The following is a 25,461-nucleotide window of genomic DNA, read 5'->3' as shown; positions in this document are numbered from 1 at the left end:
GTTTTGTTTTAAGACAGAGTCTCGCTCTGTCGCCCAGGCTGGAATGCAGTGGGGCAATCTCAGCTCACTGCAACCACTGCCTCCCGGATTCAAGGGATTCTCCTGCCTCAACCTCCCGAGTAGCTGGATCTACAGGCGTGTGCCACCATGCCTGGTTAATTTTTTGTATTTTTAGTAGAGATGGTGTTTCACCGTATTAGTCAGGATGGCCTCGATCTCCTGACCTCGTGATCCGCCCTCCTCAGCCTCCAAAAGTGCTGGGATTACAGGCATGAGCCACCGCGCCCAGTCCCCTAGTATTTTTAATTGGAAAGTTCATCATTTCCTCATTAATTCTATATGCCATCCTTATATAAAAGGCCATAAATTTTTGGTTCTGTTTTTTGATTCCATTGATACAGTTGTCCACCTTTGAACTAACACTATGCTGTGTCAGTTTAGCTTTACAAGAAGTTTAAAATATGAGAGGATGAGTCCTCTCACCTCATTTTCAAGAGTGTGTTAGCTATTCTTGATTCTTTGAATATCCAAAACAGCTTTTAAAGACAGTTTGTCAAGTTAAAAAAAAAAAAAAAAAACCTGTTGGAAACTTGATTGTGACCCCTAGATTAGTGCTGTTTAATAGAACTTTCCACAGTGATAGAAATGTTCTATGTGTGCATGGTCCAATATGATCCCTGGTAGCAATATGTACTACTTAGCACTTAAAATATGGCTAATATGACTGAAGAGATAAATTTTTAAATTTAAATTAATTCAGCTGGGCATGGTGGCTCATGCCTGTAATCCCAGCACTTTGGGAGGCTGAGATGGGTGGATTACTTGAGGCCAGGCGTTCAAGACCAGCCTGACCAACATAGCAAAACCCTGTCTCTACTAAAAAGACAAAAATTAGCCAGGCATGGTGGCCTGTGCCTGTAATCCCAGCTACTCAGGAGGCTGAGGAACTAGAATCTCTTGAACCCGGGGGGTGGAGGTTGCAGTGAGCCAACATTGCACCAGTGCACTCCAGCCTGGGCAACAGAGCCAGATTTTGTCTCAAAAAATAAAAACAAAAAAAAAATTAATTCAAATGTAAATAGCAATATGTAGCTAGTGGCTACTGTATTGGACAGGACTGCTACATTCTCCTCTCTCTGAGGAAAATTGACGTCTTTACAATATAGAGTCTTCCAGTTCATGAACATGGTGTATCTTCCATTTAGGTGTTTTAATGTTTCTCAAATAATGTTTGAACTATACTCCAGAAAGGAACTGATCAACTTTTATTAGATTTATTCCTAAGTACTTTATATTTTGAAATTATCATAAATATTACCTTTTTTGTATTTCATTTTCGAACTACTTAATGCTGGCAGGCATTACATATATATACATATACACACACACAATGTACCCTGCAATTAATGGCAATCTATATTTATATATACACACATATATTATATATATGCCATTAATTTTTTATTAATTGGGTTGTATCCAGTGTACCTATAGATACATTACAGAAGTTATATTACTAACTTGCATTCCTAGAATAAAGCTAACATGTTCATAATGTATTACCCCTCTCATTTACTGCTGGATTTGATTTGCCTGTATTTTGTTTAGGATTTTTGTATTCCACATGAGACTGGTCTGTAATTTCCCTTTCTTGCACAATCCCTTTTGGGTTTTTGTATAAAAAGTATTCCCTCTTCTTTAGACCCTGAAAGAGTCTGTATAAGAATAGAATTATTTATTTCTTAAATGTTTGATAGGGCTTGCTGTTGAAGCTGTCTACACCTAGAGCATCCTTTGGGGGAAGATTTTTGACTAATTCCTTTAATGGTTATAGGACTAGTTGGGTTTTTAATTTATTCTCAAGTCTTCTGGGTTATATTTATTTGTCCATTTCATCTATGTTTTCAAATGTTTGTGATAATGTCCTTCATAATCTCTTCCTACTATCTTTCGAATATCTGAATCATCTGAATTACACATTCCTGATATATTTTTTTGCATCTTTTTGTCTCAATTAATCTTGCCAAAAGCTTCCCAATTTTACTCTTTTAGCAGACCAATTTTGGGCTCTCTTGATCATCTTTTTAGTCAGGTTTTCAAAAACATACGATACACCCATTTAAAGTGTACAATTCAATGGCTTTTAGTTATTCACAAAGTTGTACAACCATCGCTACAATCTAATCCTAGAATATTTTCAGCAGGCCCAAAGAAAGCCTGTACCTGTTAGCAGTTGTTCATTTCCCATTCCTGCCCCTCCTTTACGAGCTCCAGGCAGCCACTGATCTTTCTGTCTCTATAGATTTGCCTATACTGGGCATTTTATGTGAATAAAATAATATAATATGTTGGTCTTTTGAAATATTTTATGTGCATAAAATAATATGTGGTCTTTCGAAACATCACAATATGTTACTGACTTCTTTCACTCAGCATGTTTTCAAGGTTCTTCCATGTTGTTGCATGTATCGGTGCTTCTTTTTTACTGCCAAATAATGTTCTGTTATATAAATATACTGTCTTTTTTTTTATCTAGTCAGCAATTGATGGACATTTAGGTTGTTTCCAGCTTTGGTCTATTATTGTTTGCTCTTGCAAATAGCACAGCAATGAACATGTGAGTGCATACGTCTTTTTGATAGAATGATTTATTTTCTTTTGGTATGTACACAGTAATGGGATTGCTGTGTTGAACCATAGCTCTGTTTTAAGTTTGTTGAGAAATCTCCAGACTGCTTTCCGCGATGGCTAGACTAATTTACATTGCCACCAAGAGTGAATTAACAGTATTCCTTTTTCTCTGCAGCCTCACTAGCATCTGTTGTTTTTCTTGACTTTTTAATAATAGCTATTCTGTCTGGTGTAAGATAGTATCTCATTGTGGTTTTGATTTGTATTTCTCTGATGATTAGCGATGCAGAGAACTTTTTCATATGTTTGTTGGCCATTGTGTATCTTCTTTTGAGAAATATCTGTTCATGTCTTTTGCCCATTTTAAGTGGGCTATTTGGTTTTTGCTTGTAGATTTGTTTGAGTTCCCTATAGATTCTAGATATTAGGTCTTTGTCAGACACATAGTTTGCAAATATCTTCCCCCATTTTGGAGGTTTTCTGTTTTTCTAATGACAGTTTCCTTTCTGTGCAGATGTTCTTTAATTAGGACCCACTTGTCTATTTTTGTTTTTGTTGCTACTGCTTTTGGAGACTTAGCCAAAAATTATTTGCCAAGGCCAATGTCAAGAGGAGAATTTTCTAGTCTTGTCTTCCAGGATTTTATAGTTTGATGTCTTACATTTAAATCTTTAATCCAGTTATCCCAGCACCATTTAATGAATAGTGAGTCTTTTCCCCCTTGCTAGTTTTTGTCAGCCTTGTTGAAGATCAGATGGTTGGTAGGTGTGAGGCTATATTTCTAAGTTTTCTATTATGTTCCATTCATCTCCATGTCTGTTTTTGTACCAGTAACATGCTGTTTTGGTTACTTTATTATATAGTTTGAAGTAAGGTAGTGTGATGCCTCCAGCTTTGTTCCTTTTGCTCAGGACTGCTTTGGCTATGTGGGCTCTCTTTCAGTTCCATAAGAATTTTTAATATTTTTTCAAAATCTGTGAAGAATGACATTGATAGTTTGATAGGAATAGAACTGAATTTGTAAACTGCTTTGGGCAGTATGGCCATTTTTATGATATTGATTCTTCTTATCCATGAGCATGAAATGTTTTTCCATTAATTAGTGTCATCTCTGATATCTTTCAGCAGTGTTTTGTAGTTCTCCTTGTAGAGACCCTTTACCTCCTTGGCTAGATGTATTCCTAGGTATTTGATTTTCTTGTGGCTATTATAAGTGGACTGTGTTCTTGATTTCACTCTCAGCCTGAACATTATTGGTGTATAGAAATACTATTGATTTTTGTATATTGACTTAGTATCCTAAACTTTACTAAAGTTGTTTATCAATTCTAGGAGACTTTTGGCAGAGTCTAAGATTTTCTAGGTATAGAATCCTATCATCAGCAAAGAGAGATAGTTTGACTTCTTCTTTTCCTAGTTGGAGGCATTTTATTTCTTTCTCTTGCCTAACTGCTCTGGCTAGGACTTCCAGAGCTATGTTGAATAGCAATAGTAAGACTGAGCATCCTTGTCTTGTTCCATTTCTCAAGGGGAATGGTTCAAGCTTTTGCCCATTCAGTACGATGTTGGCTATGGGTTTGTCATAGATGACTCTTATTATTTTGAGGTATGTTCCTTCAATGTCTAGTCTGTTGAGGGTTTTTATCATGAAAGGATATTGAATTTTATTGAAAGCCTTTTCTGTGTCTATTGAGATGTAGTGTTAAGAGAGTAATTTCATAATGATAAAGAGTCAGTTCACTCTAAATGTATTTGCACTTAATAACATAGCTTCAAAATACATGAAGCAAAAACTGATAGAACTCCAAGAAAATAGACAAAACATAATTATAGTCAAGGTTTCAATACTCCTCTCCAAATAACTGATGGATCAAGTAGACAGAAAATCAATAAGGATACAGGACACTTAAATAAGAGTATCAACCAATTTGATTTGAACTCCATCAATAACAGAATAAATATTCTTCTCAATTGTACATGGAACAGTTACCAAGACAGATCATGTTCTAGGTTCTCAAACAAGTCTCAATACATTGGAAAGGATGTAAGTGGTACGAAGTATGTTCTCTGACCACAATGAAATCATATTACAAATCAATAGCAGAAGAGCTCTGGAAAATACTCAAATATTTGGGAACTAAATATGCTTCTAAATAACCCATGGATGAAAGAAGAATGCAAAATGGATATTAAAATGTATCTTACATGGAATTAAAATAAAAACACAACATATCAAAATCTGTGAGATGCAGCTAAAGCAGAAAGTTTGTAGTACTAAATGCCTACGGGGGTTGGAGGGGAGGAAGTAAGAAGGTCTCAAATCAATAATCTCAGCTACACTTTAAGAAACTAGAAAATGAAGAGCAAATTAAACCCAGAATAAGAAAATAAAAACAATAAAGAATAGACTGGGAATTAAGGACATAGAAAACAGAAAAATTGTGGAGAAAAATCCATGAAAGCAAAATCTGGTTCTTTGAGATCAAGAAAATTGGACAATCTTTGTGTAGATTCATGAAGACAACAAAAGAGAGGATTCAAAATTTCCATAACAGAATGAGAGAGTGGACATCCTACAATTATTAAAAAGACAACAAGGGAATATTGTGAGCAATTGCATGACAATAAATTAGACAACTTAGATGAAATTGCAAATTCCTTACAAGTCCAAAGCTCACTCAAGAAAAGGAAATAATAGCTCTATATGTGATAAATTTATTTAAACTTGTTAAAGAAATTAGATAGCTCTATATTTGTTACTTAAAAACTTTCCCACAATGCCCAGATGCTTCACTGGTGAATTCTACCAAACATCTATAGCAGAAATAAAACAATTCTACATATATTATTTTCTAAAACAGAAGAGTAAGAAACACTTCTTAACTCATTTTAAAAGGCCAGCATTACCTTGATATCAAAACCAAACAAAGATATTACAAAATAAAACTATATAATAAATATCCTTTATGAACATCAGTGCAAAAATTCTAAACAATCAATCAATTGAATTTGCAACATATAAGAAGGATAATACATCATGATCAAGTGGAGTTTATCGCAGGAATACAATACTGGTTTAATATTCAATTTAAAAATCAATAAATGTAATTCACTATATTAACACACTGAAAAAGACAACTCATGAGCATCTCAATAGATGCAGTGAAAGGATTTGATAACATCCATTACTGACTAAAAAAAAAAAAAAGGATTTTCAGCAAACATGAAGTAAAGAAGAATTTCCTCAATCTAATAAAGGATATCTATAAACAACCTGTAGCTAGCATTATACTTAAAGAGGACCAAATTAATACTTTTTCCCTAAGATGGACCAAGGCAAGGATATCTGCTGTCATTATTTTTTCAACCTAGTATTATAGAGTCTTATTAGTGCAATAAGGCAAGAAAAAGAAAAAATACATATAGATTGTAAAGGAAGAAATAAAACTGTCCCTATCTGTAGATAACATGACTGCATGACCATATATTAAAAATCCCAAAGAATCTGAAAAAACAAAATTAAAAAAAAAACCTCGTAGAAGAAATAAGTGATTTCAGCAAGGTCACAGGATATGAGATTAATGTATTAAAACCCCACTGTAATTCTATATACTAGTAATGAATAATAAGAAATTATAATTATAAAAGAATACCATTTATGGTAGCACCAAAATATGAAATACTTAGGGATAAATCTGACAAACAATATGTAAGATCTATACACTGAAAACTATAAAACTTTGCTTAAAGAAATAAAGAAGACAAATAAATGAAGAGATAAACCATGTTCACAGATTTAAAGACTCCATATTGTTAAGATGTCGATTCTCCACAAACTGATAAATAGGTATAATATCAATTAAAATCCCAGCAGGCTTTCTTGAGGAAATTGATAGCCTAATTATAAAATTCATATGGAAAGCAAAGGAACTAGAATAGCTTGATCTTGAAAAAAAATTTTTGGAGGATTTATATTACCTGATTTTAAAACTCACTACAAAACAATAGTAATGAAGGCAGTCTGGAGACGGTGACAATGTTGACAAATGGATCAACAGAACACAACGGAGTGTCCAGAATAATACCAAGACATATATGGTTAATAAGTTTTCAATCAAGATACAAAGGCATCTCAATAGAGAAAGGACAGCTTTTTCAGTAAATGGTGCTAAAACAATTGGATATCCAAATGCCACAAAATGAACTTGAATCCATACCCAGCACCATATTTTTTTTAAAAAATTAACTCAAAATGGGTCATAGACTTGAATATAATGCCTAAAACTCCAAAACTTCTAAAAGAAAACATAAGAGAAAATCTTTAAGATGTTGTTATGCAAAAATTTCCTTAGATAGAATACCAAAAGCAAGGTCTATAAAAGAAAAAAATCAGAGATTGAACTTCATCAAAATTAAGAACTTCCCTCTTTGAAAGACACTATAACTGGGCATGATGGTTCATGTCTGTAATCCTGGCTACTCTGGAGACTCAGGTGGGAAGATCACTTGAGCCCAGGAGTTCAAGTCCAGACTGGGCAATATAGTAAAATACTGTCTCAGGAAAAAAAAAAAAAAAAAGACACTATTAAGAGAAGAAAAGACAAATCACAGACTGAGAGAAGATATTTTAAAATCATGTATCTGATAAAAGACTTGGTATCCAGAAAAAAACAGCTGTCTCAACTCAATCATAAGGAAACAAACAAATCAATACTAAATGGGTCAAAGATTTGAACAGACATTACACCACAGAAAACACATGGATTACACATACACACATGAAAAGAAGTTCAACATCATTGGTCATTAAGAAAATGCAAATTAAAACCACAATAACATCCCACTACTCATTTATAAGAATGTAGAATTTCAAAAGACTGACTATATCAGCCAGGCGCAGTGGCTCACAACTGTAATCCAGGCGTAGTGGCGCATGCCTGTAGTCCCAGCTATTCAGGAGGCTTAGGCAGGAGAATTTCTTGAACCCAGGAGGCAGAGGTTGCAGTGAGCAAAGATCACGCCACTGCACTCCAGCCTGGGCAACAGAGCGAGACTCCATATCAAAAAAAATTTTTAAAGACTGACTATATCAAGTATCAGTGAGTATGTAAAGCAACTGGAATTCTCAGATACTGCTGGAAAGAGTGTAAAAATGGTTTAACCACTTTTTAAGAAATTGATGTATCATATTTGTATATATTTTGGAGTACATGTGATATCTTGATGCATGTGTACAATGTGTAAAGATCAAAGCAGGGTAACGGGGTATCCATCACCTCAAATATATATCTTTTCTTTGTGATGGAGACAGCCAATTCTTCTCTTCTAGCTATTTTGAAATATACAATGAATTATTGTTAACTATAATTTCCCTAATGTACTATGGAATACTAGAACTTATTCCTTCTATCTAATTGCACTTTTGTACCCATTAGCCACTTTGGAAGGCAGTTTGACCGTTTCTTTAAAAGTTAAACACACATTCCATGTGACTCAGCCATTCCATTCCTAGATATCAACCGAAGAGAAGTGAAAGTATATGTCTATTCAAAGACTTAATATATGAATATGCACTGAAGTTATCTAGTAATAATTTAAAACTGGAAACAACTCAAATGCATATCAACAGAGACTAGATAAATAAATTGTGTCTATCCACACAATGAAATACTACTCAGCACTGAAAAGCATAAGTAGTTGATGAAAACAACAATATGAACCTCTAAGTAATCATGCTTAGTGAAAGAAGTCAGACCAAAAAAGTACATTCTTTATCATTCCACTTTTATAAATTCTAGAAAATAAAAAATAATCTTTGGTGTTAGGTGGTAGATCAGACACTGGTGACAAGATGAGGCTGGAAGGATAAATAAAAGAGGAGTACAAGGAAACTCTGGGTGTGTTTGATATGTTCCCTATTTTTAGTTTTTATTAACCATTGTTATGAGTATATGCATATTTTAGAACTTACAAGATTGTATTCTTTAAATATGTGAGTTTATTGTACATCAATTGAACCTCAAAAATCTGATAAAAACAAACAAAAGAAAAACAAAACTAAGGGGAAAACAGTTATTACCTTCAACTTATCCACCTCATAAAGGTCTTCAGTAGCATTTCTGTGTGAGTTAGTGGATTTACTCAGAGCCATTGCTGTTACCACCCCTTTGCAACAACTGCAAAAAGAGGGAAAAAAAGAAAAAGAGAACATACACACTCAGCATAATCTATTTATTGTTGGTTCTTCTTCTAAGTTTAAAATGTTACAAATCCAGACACAGTGGAAGTTCACCATAATAACTCAGCTACTGACTCACCAAGGAGAATAATTTGTCTCCTCAGTTTCTTACCCTTGTCCTCCTTCTTCCTTCCATCCCTCGTATTCTTGACCCTTGGTAATATTGAATTGAAATGAAGGGAAAATTTGCTTAGACTGTAAGAGCTACTTTCTGAATTTAAAGTAATTATAGCATCAAGCTTGCATCTTAGATTATAATTTTCCAGACTTCATCTTTATTCAGTGGAAATCCAGCTTTTCAGATATAAGGGCTTGTGGGATTTTTTTGTTTTTGTTTTTGTTTTTTCCATTTTGTAAAAAGATGTTTTGGTTGGCATTTAGTGAAGCACAGAAAAGTATACATTCAGGGCCAGGCATGGTGTCTCATGGCTGTAATTCCAGCACTTTGGGAGGCCGAGGTGGGCGGATCACTTGAGATCAGGAGTTCGAGACGAGCCTGGCCAACATGGCAAAACTCTGTCTCTACTAAAAATACAAAAATTACCCAGGGGTGGTGGTGCACGCCTGTAAATCCCAGCTACTCAGGAGGCTAAGGCATGAGAATCTCTTGAGCCTAGGAGGTGGAGGCTGCAGTGAGCCGAGATCACGCCACTGCACTCCAGCCTCGGTGACAGAAGAAAACTCTGTCTAAAAAAATACATGACAGCACATAGGAAATTACAATATTCTTCTTAAATCCACTCCCTCACCAGTATGTGCAAAAGTGTAAGATGTGTCTTATTTATGCAAGAAAGTGAGTCCTTTTTTCCTAATTCTTACTCTCACATACACACACTTCTCATCCTGCCCATGCTGACAGTTTTCAAAAGAAAACCCCAAATCTCATATTATAACTGGTCATGGTGTTAAAGCTAGTTGAAAAACTGAACTAGTATTTCTTTCAAGGTTTTAAAATAACTCCTATTGCTACTACTTCACTGTCTCTTCTCTGTTTTATGCAACATTCAATTCTTCAAAAGAGCAACAATAAAATAGCCAGATAGCTTCACCTGCTCAAATAGCGGGAGTATTGGTACAACTTCCTTGTCAGTTCAATCGCATCTAGCTCTAATTGCGCAACTCCTATATCGTGTTTCTCACCACTTTCGTCCTCCAACTTTAGGAGACAGTCTTGGTCAGTAAAGTTGGGTATCATTAAAATCAGCAAGTTTACCATCCACTGGATCATAGATATATGTAACTCATCCATCTGTTAAAAAATGAGTATAATACAAATGACCCACTTTAAGTAAATCAAATAGTAAAAACCACACCAAATTTTAAAATAGAAATGATCGTGCCTGTGTCCAACTTTCAACCTTACAATTCTTAATGAAATCAAATCATCAGCTAGCATGACCCTATTTTCTTTTGCTCACTATACGACATTAAGCTACTCTCTTTTTTTATTGATATTTGTTTATTTAATTTTTTTGAGACAGGGTCTCAAAAAATCTCACTCTGTTGCCCAGGCTGGAGTGCAGAAGCATAATCACAGCTCCCTGCAACCTTGACCTCCCCAGGCTCAGGTGATCCTCCCATCTTAACCTCCTGAGTAGCTGGGACTACAGGAACACACGCCACCATGCCTGGCTAATATCTGTATTTTTTGTAGAGATGGGCTTTACCATGTTGGCCAGGCCGATCTTGAACTGCTGGGATGAAGCAGTTCCCCCACCTCGGCCTCCCAAAGTGCTAGGATTACAGGCATGAACTACACGCCCAGCTACTAGTCTCTTCTTTAGCCTGGTCATAGATAATAACCTATTAAAGCTACAATTCTCAAATTGTACATCAAGGCATTCCAGGGCTCCACAGCAAACTCGCAAGGATGCCATAGGATTTTAAATTGAGGGAAATAACAATGATATGTAACATCTGCCAGACACAGCATGAACTTAACACAGTTCACAGTTTTCAACTGTAGATGCACTGTATTAATTTTGATGACATCATATCTTTTTGAAACTGGTTTGATTGGCGGTTGTGTGATTTAAAAAAAAAGGATTGTGTGAAAATTAACATGCAACAGAAAATGAAGGTGGTAACATCCAATCTGATTCCAAGGTCAGAGAAGCTGTACCATGGCAACGAGTACATGCCTTACATTGGTAAGCGACATTGAATAAATGAGAATAAAATAAAAGGTTTTTTCTTTCAATGTATGTGTAGTACTTTTCCAAATGGTTAATAAATTGTTAGGACATTAAATATTTAGTAAGCGGTTTGAACCTACCTATTTAATAAACCTACTTAACTGTGAGGTATTTCTTTTGACTTAGGAGTGTGAAAATATTGAAACCCAAAGGGCACTGTGAATAGAGAAAGTTTGAGAACCTCTGCATTACAGTATTTGCTGAGGCTGGGTCCCAGAAATAAAATACAAAAAACCTGTATGCAAAAATCAGACACAACATACTTGTCAAATACCCTACTCCCTTTCTCTGTTTAGTTCTGGAGTATTTCTCTAGGCTTAAACATGATCTACTCTGAGAAGACTTAGCAGTTTCCACTGGCTCTAATTTGCTCCCCTTCCCATCTTTCTACAGTACTTTGTACATATCTCTATCATAGTCATTTGCACGTCTATCTCCTCAATTCACCTGTCTGTAAGACATGAGCCATCAACTTATCCCTGCATACCACACACAGTACTTACCAGGGAGTAAGTGCTTAATAAATGTTTCTGGAATGAATGAATAAAAATAAAATCCAATACTAAAACCCAAACTTCCTGCTTCTTGATTCAGATGGAAAAGTTGTTAATGACCTAAAGCAATGTTGATTAATGTATTTGACACCTGAATTTACATATCAGGAAAAGGGGCAAACTTTCCTGAGAAAGAGTAAAAAAGGCAAGTCTTCTTCACAGGAAAAACATACTACTTCCTTACATATTCTACTAGCTATGTCCCTGCTGCTTCTCTGTGAAAGTGCATAAATTCCCAGCTATTCTTTCATATACCAACGGCCTAGATTATACTATCATTGAAATAACTCATTTTTGCTTACATAAAATATTAATCAATCCTTGGACTATCCTTAGGAAATAAGCACAAATAGATATCTTAATTTAAAAGTTATATCAGAGAGATTAAACGGTAGAATCAAGGTCAAACAATAAACTGTAGGTAAATTTAAAATTAAAATAAATTAAAAATAAAGAATATCTTTTACTTTATTAAAGCCATGTCATTCTTTTTAATGAGATGGAAAGTAAATATAATTTTTGTACTAAAATATAGATTTACTGTGATTCTTATATAAAATTCTTAAAAGAAATTTTAAGATGAATTAACTGCTTTTCTTTTATGAAAAGACTTCTTCCAAATTTACTAATCTTTTCAGGGATAACAAGTGATTAATTAGCCACTTCTTAGCTGATATTAAGAAATAAATAGGCCAGGCACGGTGGCTGACACCTGTAATCCCAGCACTTTGGGAGGCCGAGATGGGTGGATCACGAGATCAGGAGTTCGAGACCAGCCTGGCCAAGATGGTGAAACCCTGTCTCTACTAAAAATACAAAAATTAGCCAGGCGTGGTGGCATGTGCCTGAATCCCAGCTACTCAGGAGGCTGAGGCAGGAGAATTGCTTGAACCCAGGAGGCAGAGGTTGCAGTGAGCTGAGAATGCGCCACTGCACTCCAGCCTGGGTGACAGAGCACGACTCCGTCTCAAAATAAATACATACATACATACATACACACACACACATAAAAAGCAGGCCAGGCATGGTGGCTGATGCCTGTAATCCCAGCACTGTGGGAGGCCAATGTGGGAGGATTGCCTGAGCTCAAGAGTTCGAGACCAGCCTGGGCAATATGGTGAAACCCCATCTCTACAAACACACACACACCCACACACTTAATTTGTCCCTTCCAAATATATGTGAAATTTAACAATGAGCGAAAGAAACTTACACTATGGAGAGGTCATTTTGAAAATGGACAGGAGGAAATATTTCCATCTTGGTGTGAGTTTGTTGATAAAAATGATACATAGCTCACCTTTTAAAAGTCTAAAATCTATATATATAAAAAATCTGGAAGTACGTTTCTCATCTTTTTAAAAATCTTAGAAATACAGCATTTCAACTGACTGGGAACACTTTGTTAAAATATAGGAATGCTATACTGAATAATGTTTTAGACAACTGTAAGAACAACTGATTGACATTATGATAGATGGGAAAAAATTACTAGTTAATTAAAAAAAAAAACTTTTGCATAACTGATTGATGGAATTGAAATTTCTTTCTCTCTCTCTCTTTTTTTTTTTTTTTTTTTTTTTTTGAGACATGGTCTCGCTCTGTTTCCCAGGCTGGAGTGCAGTGGCACAATCATAGCTCAGTGCATCCTTGACCTACCAGGCACAAGTGATCCTCTCACCTCAGCTTCCCAAGTAGCTGTGACTATAGGTGTATGCCACCATGCCTGGCTAATTGTTTTATTTTTTGTAGAGGTGAGGTCTTGCTATGTTGACCAGGTTGGTCTTAAATTCCTGAGCTTAAAGTAATCCTCCTACCTTGGCCTTCCAAAGTGCCAAATTACAGGCATGAGCCATCACGCCTGGCCTGATTGATGGAAATGAAAAGTGAATATTATAATTTAATAAATACAGCCACTGATGTATTTCTTCAATTTGGATTCATGCTTCTTTCTAAGCTATCATTTCAGCAATGACCGCCATTAAAAATTAGTATTGAAGGAAACTGAATTTAGAAGCAAACTTCAAATAACTTTATAATCACAAGTTTAATCTGCAATTTAAACCTGCAATTATAAAACATCATGAAGCTTGTTTAATCAGCTTTTTGAACCATTACCAAAAATCATGATAAAAAACTTTTAGAGATCAGTGTTTTAGACAGCCAAGCAGCACAGGTAAAATGGAGTAAGGAGGCAAAGGAAAAACAATAACAAAAAAACTGGAGGTAAGAACATGGATCAGGACGGAAAATGAACGGTGAGTGAAAACCCAGACAAACTTTTCTGTATTTATTTTTATTTAACTTGTATTTTAGGTTTGGGGGACATGTGCAGGTTTGTCACACAGGTAAATTGCATGTTGTGGGGGTTTGGTGTACAGATTATTTCATCACCCGGGTAATAAGAATAATAACCAATAAGTAGGTTTTCGATCCTCATCCTCCTCCCACTCTCCACCCTCATGTAGGCCCCAGTGTCTGTTTTCCCTTTCTTTGTGCCTGTATGTATTCAATGTTTAGCTCCCACTTATAAGTGAGAATATGTGGTATTTGGTTTCCTGTTCCTGTGTTGGTTTGCTTAGGATAATGGCTTCCAGCTCCATCCATATTGCTGCAAAGTACATTATCTCATTCCTTTTTTGGGTACACAGTATTCCATACTGAATATGTGCCACATTTGCTTTACCCAGTCTACCGTTGATGGAGCATTTAGGTTGATTTCATGTCTTTGCTATTGTGAATAATGCTATGATGAACATGAGTGCACATGTCTATATGGTAGAATGATTTATATTCCTTTGGGTATGAGCCAATCATGGGATTTCTGGGTAGAATGGTAATTCTAAGTTCTTTGACAAATTGACAAATTGCTTTCCACAATGGCTGAACTAATTTACATATTCCCACCAGCAGTGTATAAGAGTTCCCTTTTCTCCAAAACCTCACCAGCCTTTTAATTGGGGCATTTAGCCCATTTATGTTCAAGGTTAGTATTGATATGTGTGGATTTGACCCTGTCATCATATTGTTAGCTGGCTACTATGCAGACTTGTTTGGTTGCTTTATAGTAGTCTAAATACCTAAGCGTGTATTTGTCGTGGCTGGTAATGGTCTTTCTTTTCCATATTTAGCACTCTCTTCAGGACCTCTTGTAAGGCACATCTGGTCACAAAAAATTCCCTTAGCATTTGCTTGTCTAAAAAGGATCTTATTTCTCCTTTGCTTATGAAGCTCAGTTTGGCTAGATATGAAGTTCTTGTTTGGAATTTCTTTTCTAAGAATGCTGAATGTAAGCCCACAATTTTTTTTGACCTGTAGGATTTCTGCTGACATGTCTGCTGTTAGCCTTATGGAGTTTGCTTTGTAGGTGACCTGCCCATTCCCTCTACCTACCTTTAACATCTTTTCTTTCATTTCAGCTTTGGAGAATCTGATGACTATGTGTCTCGTGGATAGTCTCCTTTTGTAGTATTTTTCAGGGACTCTCTGCATTTCCTGAATTTGAATTTTGGCCCCTTTAGCAAGGTTGTGAAAATTTTCGTGCATGATATCCTGAAATATGCTTTCAAAATTGCTTGGTTTCTCTCTTTTTCGGGAATGCCAATGAGTTGTAGATTTGATCTTTTTACATAATTTCATATTTCTCAGAGGTTTTGTTCATTCATCTTTATTGTTTTTTCTTTATTTTTGTCTGACTGAGTTATTTCAGAGAGCCAGTCTTCAAACTCTGAGATTTTTTTCCTCAGCTTAGTTGATTCTGCTGTTAATACTTGCAATTGCATTACGAAATTCTCGTAGTATGTTTTTCATTTCCATCAGATTAGTTTGGTTCTTTTTTATTTTTTATTTTTTTGAGACAGAGTTTCACTCCTGTTGCTCAGGCTGGAGTGCAATGGCGCGATCTTGGCTCACTGCAACCTCCGCCTCCCAGGTTCCAGCGATTCTCCTGCCTCAGCCTCCTGAGTAGCTGGGATTACAGGTGCCCACCACCATGCCCAGCTAATTTTCTGTATTTTTAGTAGAGATGTGATTTCACTATGTTGGCCAGTTAGTCTCGAACTCCTGACCTCAATCGATCCACCCACCTCAGTCTCCCAAAGTGCTGGGATTACAGGTGTGAGCCACCACGCCTGGTGGTTCTTTCTTATAATGGCCATTTCATCTGTCAGCTCCTGTATCATTTTATTGTAATCCCTAGATTCTTTGGATTGAGTTTCAACTTTCTCCTGTATGTTGATGATCCATGTTCCTATACATATTCTGAATTCTATTTCTGTCATGTCAGCCTGGTTAAGAAACATTGCTGGGGAACAGTGTGGTCGCTTGGAGGTAAGAAGACACTCTGTATTCTTGAGTTGCCAGAGTTCTTGTGCTTTCTAATCTTTGTGAGCTGACGTTCCTTCAGTCTTTGAAGTTGCTGTCCTTAGAATGAATTTTCTTTTCTCTTTCCTCCTCTTTGACACCCTTGGAAGTTTGATTCTGGTGTAAGGTGGGTTCAGTCAACCTGCTTCATTTCTGGAAGATTTTAGGGGTCCAAGGCTCAGCTTAGGCCTCCTGGACTGCATGCTGTAACTCTAGGGTCTGGGATCAGGTCCTCAGCTTTGTAATCTGGCCCCTCGAGGTTAGGAACCTACTGTATTGGAAGAGCCAAGGAGTTCCCAGACGACTAGTCACAACACTCCAATGGGTGATGCCAGCCAAAGCAATTCACTAGGTGGTGACAGTGGGATGTGTGCTTGTTTACACATGCCAGGAGCAGCAGCAGTGCAGCAGGGTGCATGCTCATCAGCTGTGGTGGGGCACTAATGAGGGCAGGGATGTGGACATTTGCAGTGGTAGCAGTGCAGCATGTTGCAGGGAGTAGCCCACCAATGTCCCTGTGCATGTTCACACTGGTGGTGGCATCAGCATGGGGGCAGAGTGTTGGCAGGCGCAGGACTGGTAACCTCTGTGCACATATTCACAAAGGCAGCAGTGGCCGCACAGGTGGGAGGCAGGTCTGCTGGTATCCATGTGTAGTTTCATGCCAGCAGCAGTGTTGGCACAGTGGCGGAGCACTGGCAAGCACGAGGTTAGCAGTCTCTGTACCCATGAACACTCCAATGGCAATGGCAGTGCAGCACAGGGTGTGGGGCCACTGGTCTCCTTGCATACCTTTGCATTGGTTACGGGTGGGTAGTGTGATGCACTCACAGTGGCAGCAGTTGGCATGGTAGGGTGCATGTGCACATGTGAGCTGGTGGGGAAGGAGGGGCAAGTTCTGAATACATGCACCCACACTAGCAAAGCAATGTAGGGGATGGTCATGGGTGAGTGCACACTGGCAAATGGCATTGGGGAGGCTGTGATGGGTAGAGTACGTGGGCGGGCTGGTGCTCGTTAGTGGGGGATGCTCTGCTGGAGCTCTCCAATGGTCAGGCATGGTCTACAGGTACAGGAGCTATGATGCAGGCCCCTGGGAGGCACCTCAGCCGGGCATCCAAGGCTGCATTGCAAACAGGCATGGTCAGGCTGGAGTCCTGGGAGAGTCCACAAGACAGGGGGGTGCTTAGGTGAAACTGGCCCTGTCTCATGGGCAAGATCACCCTGTACTGTTCAGGTCTGATAGTTCCCCTAAGACTAATATCTCCTAAAGGAGCAAGGCAGGCCTTGGGGGATAGGCATCCCGACTGTGCTCCACTAGAGATGCTCCCGCACCCAACCCTCCAGGCTCTCCACTGGCTGGAGTGCCACCCCTACCACCTCTCTAAGCAGCTCTCTCTGCCAGCTTAAGTGACTGTGGGGGTCCTGGGATCTCCTGCTGTCTGAATTTCAGATGCCTATGTCAAGGGAAGGTCACTTCTCACCTGCTTAGCTCACTTTTTCCCCAAGAGTCATTGGGGGCCAGGAAGGAGTCCCAGTGTGTGGTATCCCTACGCAGGGTTTCCAGCTTCCTCCCCCTTTAGCCCAGCATCTGTATCTTCCCTCCTCCACTCTCAATGCCTTCCCTCTAAAGATATGCTTGGAGTGCACCAGTCTTTCTGATCTTCTAGTCCCTCAGTGGCAGATGTTTCTCCTGGCTGAATTTAGTCAGCCATCTTGTCTCCTATATCCAACTTTTCTGTTTCTAAATATTAATAAGAGTTAATATGGATACACAGGATACACATCATTCCTCATAGAGTTTACAATCTTGCAAATTTTCTACACAGATTAATGATAACAATGCAGTGTTACAATTGAGGTATATAAGGGCACTTTCTAAGTGACCCTATACTATAAAAATTAAATTCTAGAAAATAACAAATTGAGCATATGAGTCCATGGAGATAAAACCCTAATGGTAAATCAAGCATTTTGCCAAAGAAGGGATTAATGTAGCAGCACCATCAGATACCAACAGTGCTGGAATATTCTTCCTAAATTCATTCAACAAACATTTATTAAGTCCCACCATGTGACAAACACTCTGCTACCCTTTTTCTTATTCATTTTGGTTAACAGAGGAATTTTTCCCAAGCCTGTGGATTGCCTGAATCCATACTTCCAGCTTAACATATTTGCTCCTTGACTCTTCAATTCCAAAACTCCATTCCAGAGGCAGAAACATTCTGCTTTAAAAAATCCATTGAAAACTATTTGAGAAATTATTATACAAGCTTCTATTTTGCCCTCTCAACCTCCTGCTTCATTTAAATAGGGAGAACTTTGTTTTTCCTTGAAGAAATTTGCAGCCGAGGCAAAATATAATGTCAAAAATCCTTACAAGTACATACGTGGCGCTGAAGTTCAATGTTACCATTGTTAATTTCATTGCCTATCTTCAAAAGCCATTGTTGAATCATGTTAAGTATGTATGCTTGGAGTACCCTGAAGGAAAAATCAAGTAAAATAAAAGTGACTGGCTGATTTAAAGGATAAATGTAACTATCAGCTATGAGAAAGAGTTTTATTTGGCTGGGTATTGTAAACTTAGATGTTGACAATTGCTTGAGAACTCAGGAAAGGGGAATCAAAGCCCTGAATTCTCTGGTATGATAGTTTACTCACTGACAAAGCTTTCCTAATCCCCATGTAGGTAGCAAGATGCACTGTGGACAAAGCAGATCGTACCTTCAATATTAGCTCTCTACTGTAAAAACCTACACCCTTTACATTTACTTCCAGGCTAGTACTATGTGAGAAGAATGAATTTTAAAATCCTCTCAATGAATGACTTCCAGCATGATAGTGTGAGGAGCAAGGCTGCCCTCCCCACTGCCCCCCACCCCAGTGAAACTGGTAACAATTGTTTTTTTAAATACACCACTTAAAGTCTCTAAAAATGGTGCTATGGAGAAGTTCCAAAAACATCTATTCAAGAAAACCTGTGAAGATTCAGTAAGAAAGGCAATAATCTATGGTATTTGAACCATGACTGCTCCCTCCTCTCCTTAGCTCAGTGAGGCAGCAACTCCATTTCAGAATGCTGTAGCCAAGAACACAGAGCTCCCTAACCCTCCAGCTCCCAATCAGATGGCTTTCTTCTCAGGAGGAACAGGACATCATGGATTTTTATACTGCCTCCAGCTATCTGTTGATGAGTCTAGGTACTGGGTAAATGCAGGTAACAAGTAGGGGTTGTCTTCTTCCACCCAGCCCCTATTTATAGAGTAAAGACTCTATGCATAGCATGCTGAGAATCATGGGTCCCTGATCGTCTGGGCTTGTAAGGCAGTGGTTCCATTCCATGAGAGGCAATCCAAGAAGACCTCAGGCTGCTACTTTCCCCTCTAAGGAGTGCTCAGCTCTGACAGTGTGAGTGTCACTCGGAGAGAAGCTTACCATTGTCCCTACCCCCAGCTCCAGAACCCTAGCTCAGATATTTTGCCTGGAGGTAGAAGAAGGCAAAAAAAAAAAAAAAAAAAAAAAAAGAAAATTAAAAAGCTCCTAATCTTATCCCAAATAAACTAACTTCATTTGCAACACAGCCTGAAGACGTTCAAATCTAAGGGTGCTTTCAAGAACAGTGGAGGTTTGGTGAAATGCAGTTCAGTGGAGATTCAAGATAGAGGCTAAACTGTAGGTTAACTAGTTTGCAGGAGAGAACCAAGGACTGAGACAACTGAGGGAAGGCCACTTGGGTTCAGAACAAGATCAAACACTGATCTCAGGAATTATTCTTTCCAAGGAGCCCAAATTACATGAAAGTAGTTTTAGAGCAATATATGCCCCAGAGAATTATTGAAAACAATAATTAGTGAAGTTTAACAGTTTGGTGTGGTCAAAGAAAAAGAAGCGAACCTTGACAAACACAACTGTCACTGCAGGGTGACAGTATGCATACCCAAAAACTGCACCTTCTTGAGAGCAAGATCAGGGACTTAAGACGAGGAAGAAAGGGGTAGCAACAAAAGTTGCTACAGTGTATTATCTAATATGACCAGTATCCAAAAACCAAAAACAACAACAACAACAACAACAACAAAAACCTTACAAGGCATGAAAAGAAACAAGAAAGTATGAAATATACACCAGGCAGGCAACAGAAACTGCCTGTGAGACTGATCAGACCTCAACTTCAAAGTAGCTAAGGTTTGGCTATGTCCCCACCCAAATCTCATCTTGAATTGTAGCTCCCATAATTCCCTCATGTTGTGGGAAGGACCCAGTGGGAGATAATTGAATCATGGGGATGGTGTCCCCCATATTGTTCTCGTGGTAGTGAATAAGTCTCATGAGATCTGATGATTTTATAACGTGAAGAGCCCCTTTCACTTGGCTCTCATTCTCTTCTCTTGTCTGCCACCATGTGAGATGTGCCTTTCACCTTCCACCAGGATTGTAAGGCCTCCCCAGCCATGTGGAACTGTGACTCCACTAAACCCCTTTTCCTTTGTAAATTACCCAGTCTCTGGTATGTCTTTATCAGAAGCATGAGAATGGACTAACACAGTAAAATCGGTACCAGGAATGGGGTGCTACTGTAAATATACCCAAAAATGTGGAAGCGACCTTGGAACTGGGTAACAGGCAGAGGTTGGAACAGTTTGAAGGGCTCAGAAGAAGAGAGGAAAATGTGGAACAATTTGGAACTTCCTAGACACTTGTTGAATGGCTTTGACCAAAATGCTGATAATGATATGGACAATGGAATCCAGACTGAGGTGGTTTCAGATGGAGATGAGGAATTTCTTGGGAACTGGAACAAAAAAGATTCTTGTTATGTTTAAGCAAAGAGACTGGCGGCATTTTGCTCCTGCCCTAGAGATTTGTGAAACTCTGAGCTTCAGAGAGATGATTTAGACTATCTGGTGGAAGAAATAAATTCCTTCCTTCCTTCCTTCCTTCCTTCTTCCTTCCTTCCTTCCTTCCTTCCTTCCTTCCTCCCTCCCTCCCTTTCTTTTTTTTTTGAGACAGAGTCTCCCTCTGTCACGCAGGCTGGAGTGCTGTGACGTGATCTCGGCTCACTGCAAGCTCTGCCTCCCGGGTTCATGCCATTCTCCTGCTCAGCCTCCCGAGTAGCTGGGACTACAGGCATAAGCCACCACACCCAGCTAATTTTTTGTATTTTTAGTAGAGACAGGGTTTCACCATGTTAGACAGGATGGTCTTGATCTCCTGACCTCGTGATCCCCCCACCTCGGCCTCCCAAGATGCTGGGATTACAGGCATGAGCCACCACACCCGGCCTTTTTCCATATTTTGTTTTGCTTTTTGAGACGGAGTTTCACTCTTGTTGCCGAGGCTGGAGTGCAATGGCGCAATCTCGGTTCACCACAATCTCCACCTCCCGGGTTCCAGAGATTCTCCTGCCTCAGCCTCCCAAGTAGCTGGGATTACAGGCATCCACTATCATGCCTGGTTAATTTTGTATTTTTAGTAAAGATAGGGCTTCTCCATGTTGGTCAGGCTGGTCTCGAACTCCTGACTTCAGGTGATCCACCCATCTCGGCCTCCCAAAGTGCTGGGATTACAGGCGTGAGTCACTGCACCCAGCCAGTGGAAGAAATTTCTAAGAAACAAAGCATTCAAGGGGTGACTTGGGTGCTGTTAAATGTATTCAGTTTTATTTTTATTTATTTTATTTTTTATTTTTTGAGACAGAGTCTCTATCTCACCCAGACTGCAGTGCAGTGGTATGATCTCGGACTGCAGCCTCCACCTCCCAGGTTCAAGTGATTCTCCTGTCTCAGGCTCCTGAGTAGCTGGGATTACAGGCATGTGCCACCACACCCAGCTAATTTTGCATTTTTAGTAGAGATTGAGTTTCACCATGTTGGCCAGGCTGGTCTCAAGTTCCTGACCTCAGGTGATCCACCTGCCTTGGCCTCCCAGTGTGCTGGGATTACAGGTATGAGCCACCGCACCCAGCCAGGTATTCAGTTTTAAAAGGGAAACAGAGCGTAAAAGTTCAGAAAATTTGCAGCCTGACAATGCAAGAGAGAAAAATATCCCATTTTCCAGGAGAAATTCAAGCCAGCTGCAGAAATCTGCATAAGTAATAAGCAGCTGAATGTTAATCCCCAAGACAATGGGGAAAATGTCCCCAGGTCATGTCAGAGACCTTTGGGGCAGCCCCTCCCATCACAGGCCTGAAGGCCTAGGAGGAAAAAATGGCTTCATGGGCCAGGCCCATGAAGAGCACACAGACTGCTCTGCTGTGTGCAGTCTAGGGACTTGGTGCCCTGCATCCCAGCTGCTCCAGCCATGACTAAAAGGGGCCAAGGTACAGCTGGGGCCATGGCTTCAGAAGGTGCAAGCCCCAAGCCATGGCAGCATCCACATGGTATTGAACTTGCAGGTACACAGAAGCCAAGAATCAAGGTTTGGGAACCTTAGCCTAGATTTCAAGGATGTATGAAAACGACTGGATGTCCAGGCAGAAGTTTGCTGCAGGGGTGGGGTGCTAATGGAGACCTCTGCTAGGGCAGTGCAGAAGGGAAATGTGAGGTGGGTACCCCCACACAGAGTCCCCACTGGTGTGCTGCCTAGTGGAGCTGTGAGAAAATGGCCACTGTCCTCCAGATCCCAGAATGGTAGATCCACCAACAGCATGCACCATGTGCCTGGAAAAGCCATAGGCACTCAACCCCAGCCCATGAAAGCAGCCAGGAGGGAGTCTGTACCCCACAAAGCCAATGAGGCAGAACTATCCAAGACCATGAGAACCCACCTCTTGCATCAGCGTGACCCAGATGTGAGACATGGTGTCAAAGGAGATCATTATGGAGCTTTAAGATTTGTCTGCCCTGCTAGATTTTGAATTTGCATGGAGCCTGTAGCCCCTTTGTTTTGGCCAATTTCTCCCATTTGGAATGCCTGTATGTGCCAAATATCTGTACCCCCTTTCTATCTAGGAAGTAAATAACTTGCTTTTGATTTTACAGGCTTATAGATGGAAGAGATTTACCTTGTCTTGGCTGAGACTTTGGACTGTGGACTTTTGAGATAATGCTGAAATGAGTTAAGACTTATGGGGACTGTTTGGAAGGCATGATTGGTTTTGAAATGTGAGGACATGAGATTTGGGAGAGGTCAGGGGCAGAATTATATGGTTTGACTGTGTCCCCATCCAAATCTTATCTTAAATTGTAGCTCCCATAATTCCCTCATGTTTTGGGAGGAACCCAGTGGAAGATAATTGAATCGTGGGGGTGGTTTCCCCTACACTGTTCTCATGGTAGTGAATAAGTCTCATGAGATCTGACGGTTTTATAAGGGGAAATCCCTTTCACTTGGCTCTCATTCTCTTGTCTGCTTCCATGTGAGATGTGCCTCTCACCTTCCACCATGATTTCCTGTGAGGCCTCCCCAGACATGTGGAACTGGGAGATCATTAAAATTCTTACTTTTGTAAATTGCCCAGTCTTGGGTATGTCTTTATCAGCAGTGTGAAAATGAAGTAACACATGTTAGTTCATGTTCACAGAACTAAAGAAATCCATGATTAGATAAGCAAAGGAAGGTATTATAACAATGTTGCAGCAAATAAGAGAATAGAAATTAAGGCTGTGCGCGGTGGCTCAAGCCTGTAATCCCAGCACTTTGGGAGGCTGAGACGGGTGGATCACGAGGTCAGGAGATCGAGACCATCCTGGCTAACACGGCGAAACCCCGTCTCTACTAAAAAATACAAAAAGCTAGCCGGGCGAGGTGACAGGTGCCTGTAGTCCCAGCTACTCAGGAGGCTGAGGCAGGAGAATGGCGTAAACCCGGGAGGCGGAGCTTGTAGTGAGCTGAGATCCGGCCACTGCACTCCAGTCCGGGAGACAGAGCAAGACTCCGTCTCAAAAAAAAAAAAAAAAAGAGAATAGAAATTAAAAATGTAAATTGGAAAAAAGAAATAAATGAAAATTTTAAAGTGAAAAAAAACAGTAACTGAAAAATGTTTTAAAGTCACTACTAGGGCTCAACAGTAAATTTGAACTGGCAGAAGAGAGAAGAATTGAACCTGAAGATAAATATGTGGAAGTTATTCAAGCCAAAGAATAAAGAGAAAAAGAATGAAGAGACAGGAAAACAGTCTTGAAGAAATATGGGACACCCTTACACGTAAAGGGAGTACTGGAAGTAGAGAAAAGAAAATACATAAAAATATTGAAAGAAACAGTAGCTGAAACTCTCCAAATTTATTGAAAAACAATAACACATTCAAGAAGCTTAACAATCTCCATGTAAGATAAACACAAAGAGGTCTACAAACTTATATATGAGAATTAAAATGCTAGAAGTCAAAATAAGGAGAAAATCTTGAGAGTGGCAAGAGAAAAACAACACATCACTTACAAGGGAATTCCAATAAGATTAACAGCTGACTTCTCAGAATACACAATAGAGGCCAAAAAGTAGCAGGATAACATATTCATACTACCTAAAGAAGAAAAATGTCAACCAAGAATCCTATATCCAACAAACATATGTTCCAAAAATGAAGGTGGAATAAAGACTGCCCCAGATTTTTAAAAAACTGAAGAATTTGTTGCTAGTAGATTTTCCGTACAATAAATCCTAGAGGAAAATTTTCAGGCTGAAAGTAATGACCACAGATGGTAATTAGAATCTACACAAAAAACAAGGCAGTGTAAAGAAAATTATGCAATTTTAAAAGACAATATGAATGCTTATTTTCTATTTCTTAACTGATTAAAGAACTTGTATAAAATAATGTATGATGTATTGTTGGACCTATAACATAAAAATGTAATATATGTGTAATATATATGTCAAAACAGCACAGAAGAGGTGGATGGGAGCAAACTCTAATGGGTGATAGAAATGATGACAGATGGTAAATTTATAATTATAACAATGTATTTTTGGCTTGTAATATTATATTAGTCCAATTCTACAATGCTATAAAGAAATACCCTAGACTGGATAATTTTTAAACAAAAGAGGTTTAGTCAACACACAGTTCCACATGGCTGGAGAAGCCTCGGGAAGCTTATCATCATGGCAGAAGGGGAAGGAAAAACAAGTACCTCTTCACAAGGCAGCAGGAAAAAGAGAAGTGCAAGTAGGGGAAATGCCAAATGCTTATAAGACCATCATATCGCATAAGAACTCACTCTCATGAGAACAGCAGGGGGAAACAGCCCCCATGATCTAATCATCTCCTTTCCTTGACATGTGAGAATTACAGGTCCCTCCCTCAACACATGAGGATTACAATTCAAGATGAGATTTGGGTAGGGAAACAGAGCCAAAACATATCATTCTGTCCTGGCCCTTTCCAAATCTCATATAATTTCACATTTCAAAACCAATTATGCCTTTGCAACAGTCCCCCAAAGACTAAACTCATTTCAGGATTTACTCAAAAGTCCACAGTGCAACATCTCATCTGAGCAAGGCAAGTCCCTTCTGCCTATGAGCCTAAAAA

At 38.9% G+C, this 25,461-nt stretch overlaps 1 protein-coding gene across 4 annotated transcripts in view; it reads right to left on the bottom strand.

The window, feature by feature from the left end:
• The window catches only part of AXDND1 (axonemal dynein light chain domain containing 1), a 194,456-nt gene that overhangs the window by 55,351 nt on the left and 113,644 nt on the right, over positions 1 to 25,461 (bottom strand). For all 4 annotated transcript variants that reach the window (XM_033200493.1, XM_033200491.1, XM_033200490.1 and 1 more), the window contains 3 exons: positions 18,374 to 18,467; positions 9,919 to 10,118; positions 8,711 to 8,807 (listed from right to left, as the gene is read on the bottom strand). In XM_033200493.1, the coding sequence (XP_033056384.1) occupies positions 8,711 to 8,807; positions 9,919 to 10,118; positions 18,374 to 18,467 (391 nt within the window). The remainder of the gene's footprint in view (positions 1 to 8,710; positions 8,808 to 9,918; positions 10,119 to 18,373; positions 18,468 to 25,461) is intronic.

Source organism: Trachypithecus francoisi, unplaced genomic scaffold (genome assembly GCF_009764315.1).
Source record: "Trachypithecus francoisi isolate TF-2019V2 unplaced genomic scaffold, Tfra_2.0 Lachesis_group5, whole genome shotgun sequence".
NCBI classification, from domain to species: domain Eukaryota; kingdom Metazoa; phylum Chordata; class Mammalia; order Primates; family Cercopithecidae; genus Trachypithecus; species Trachypithecus francoisi.
Note: the sequence above shows the minus strand (reverse complement) of the source record. Positions and strands in the feature narration are given on the sequence as shown.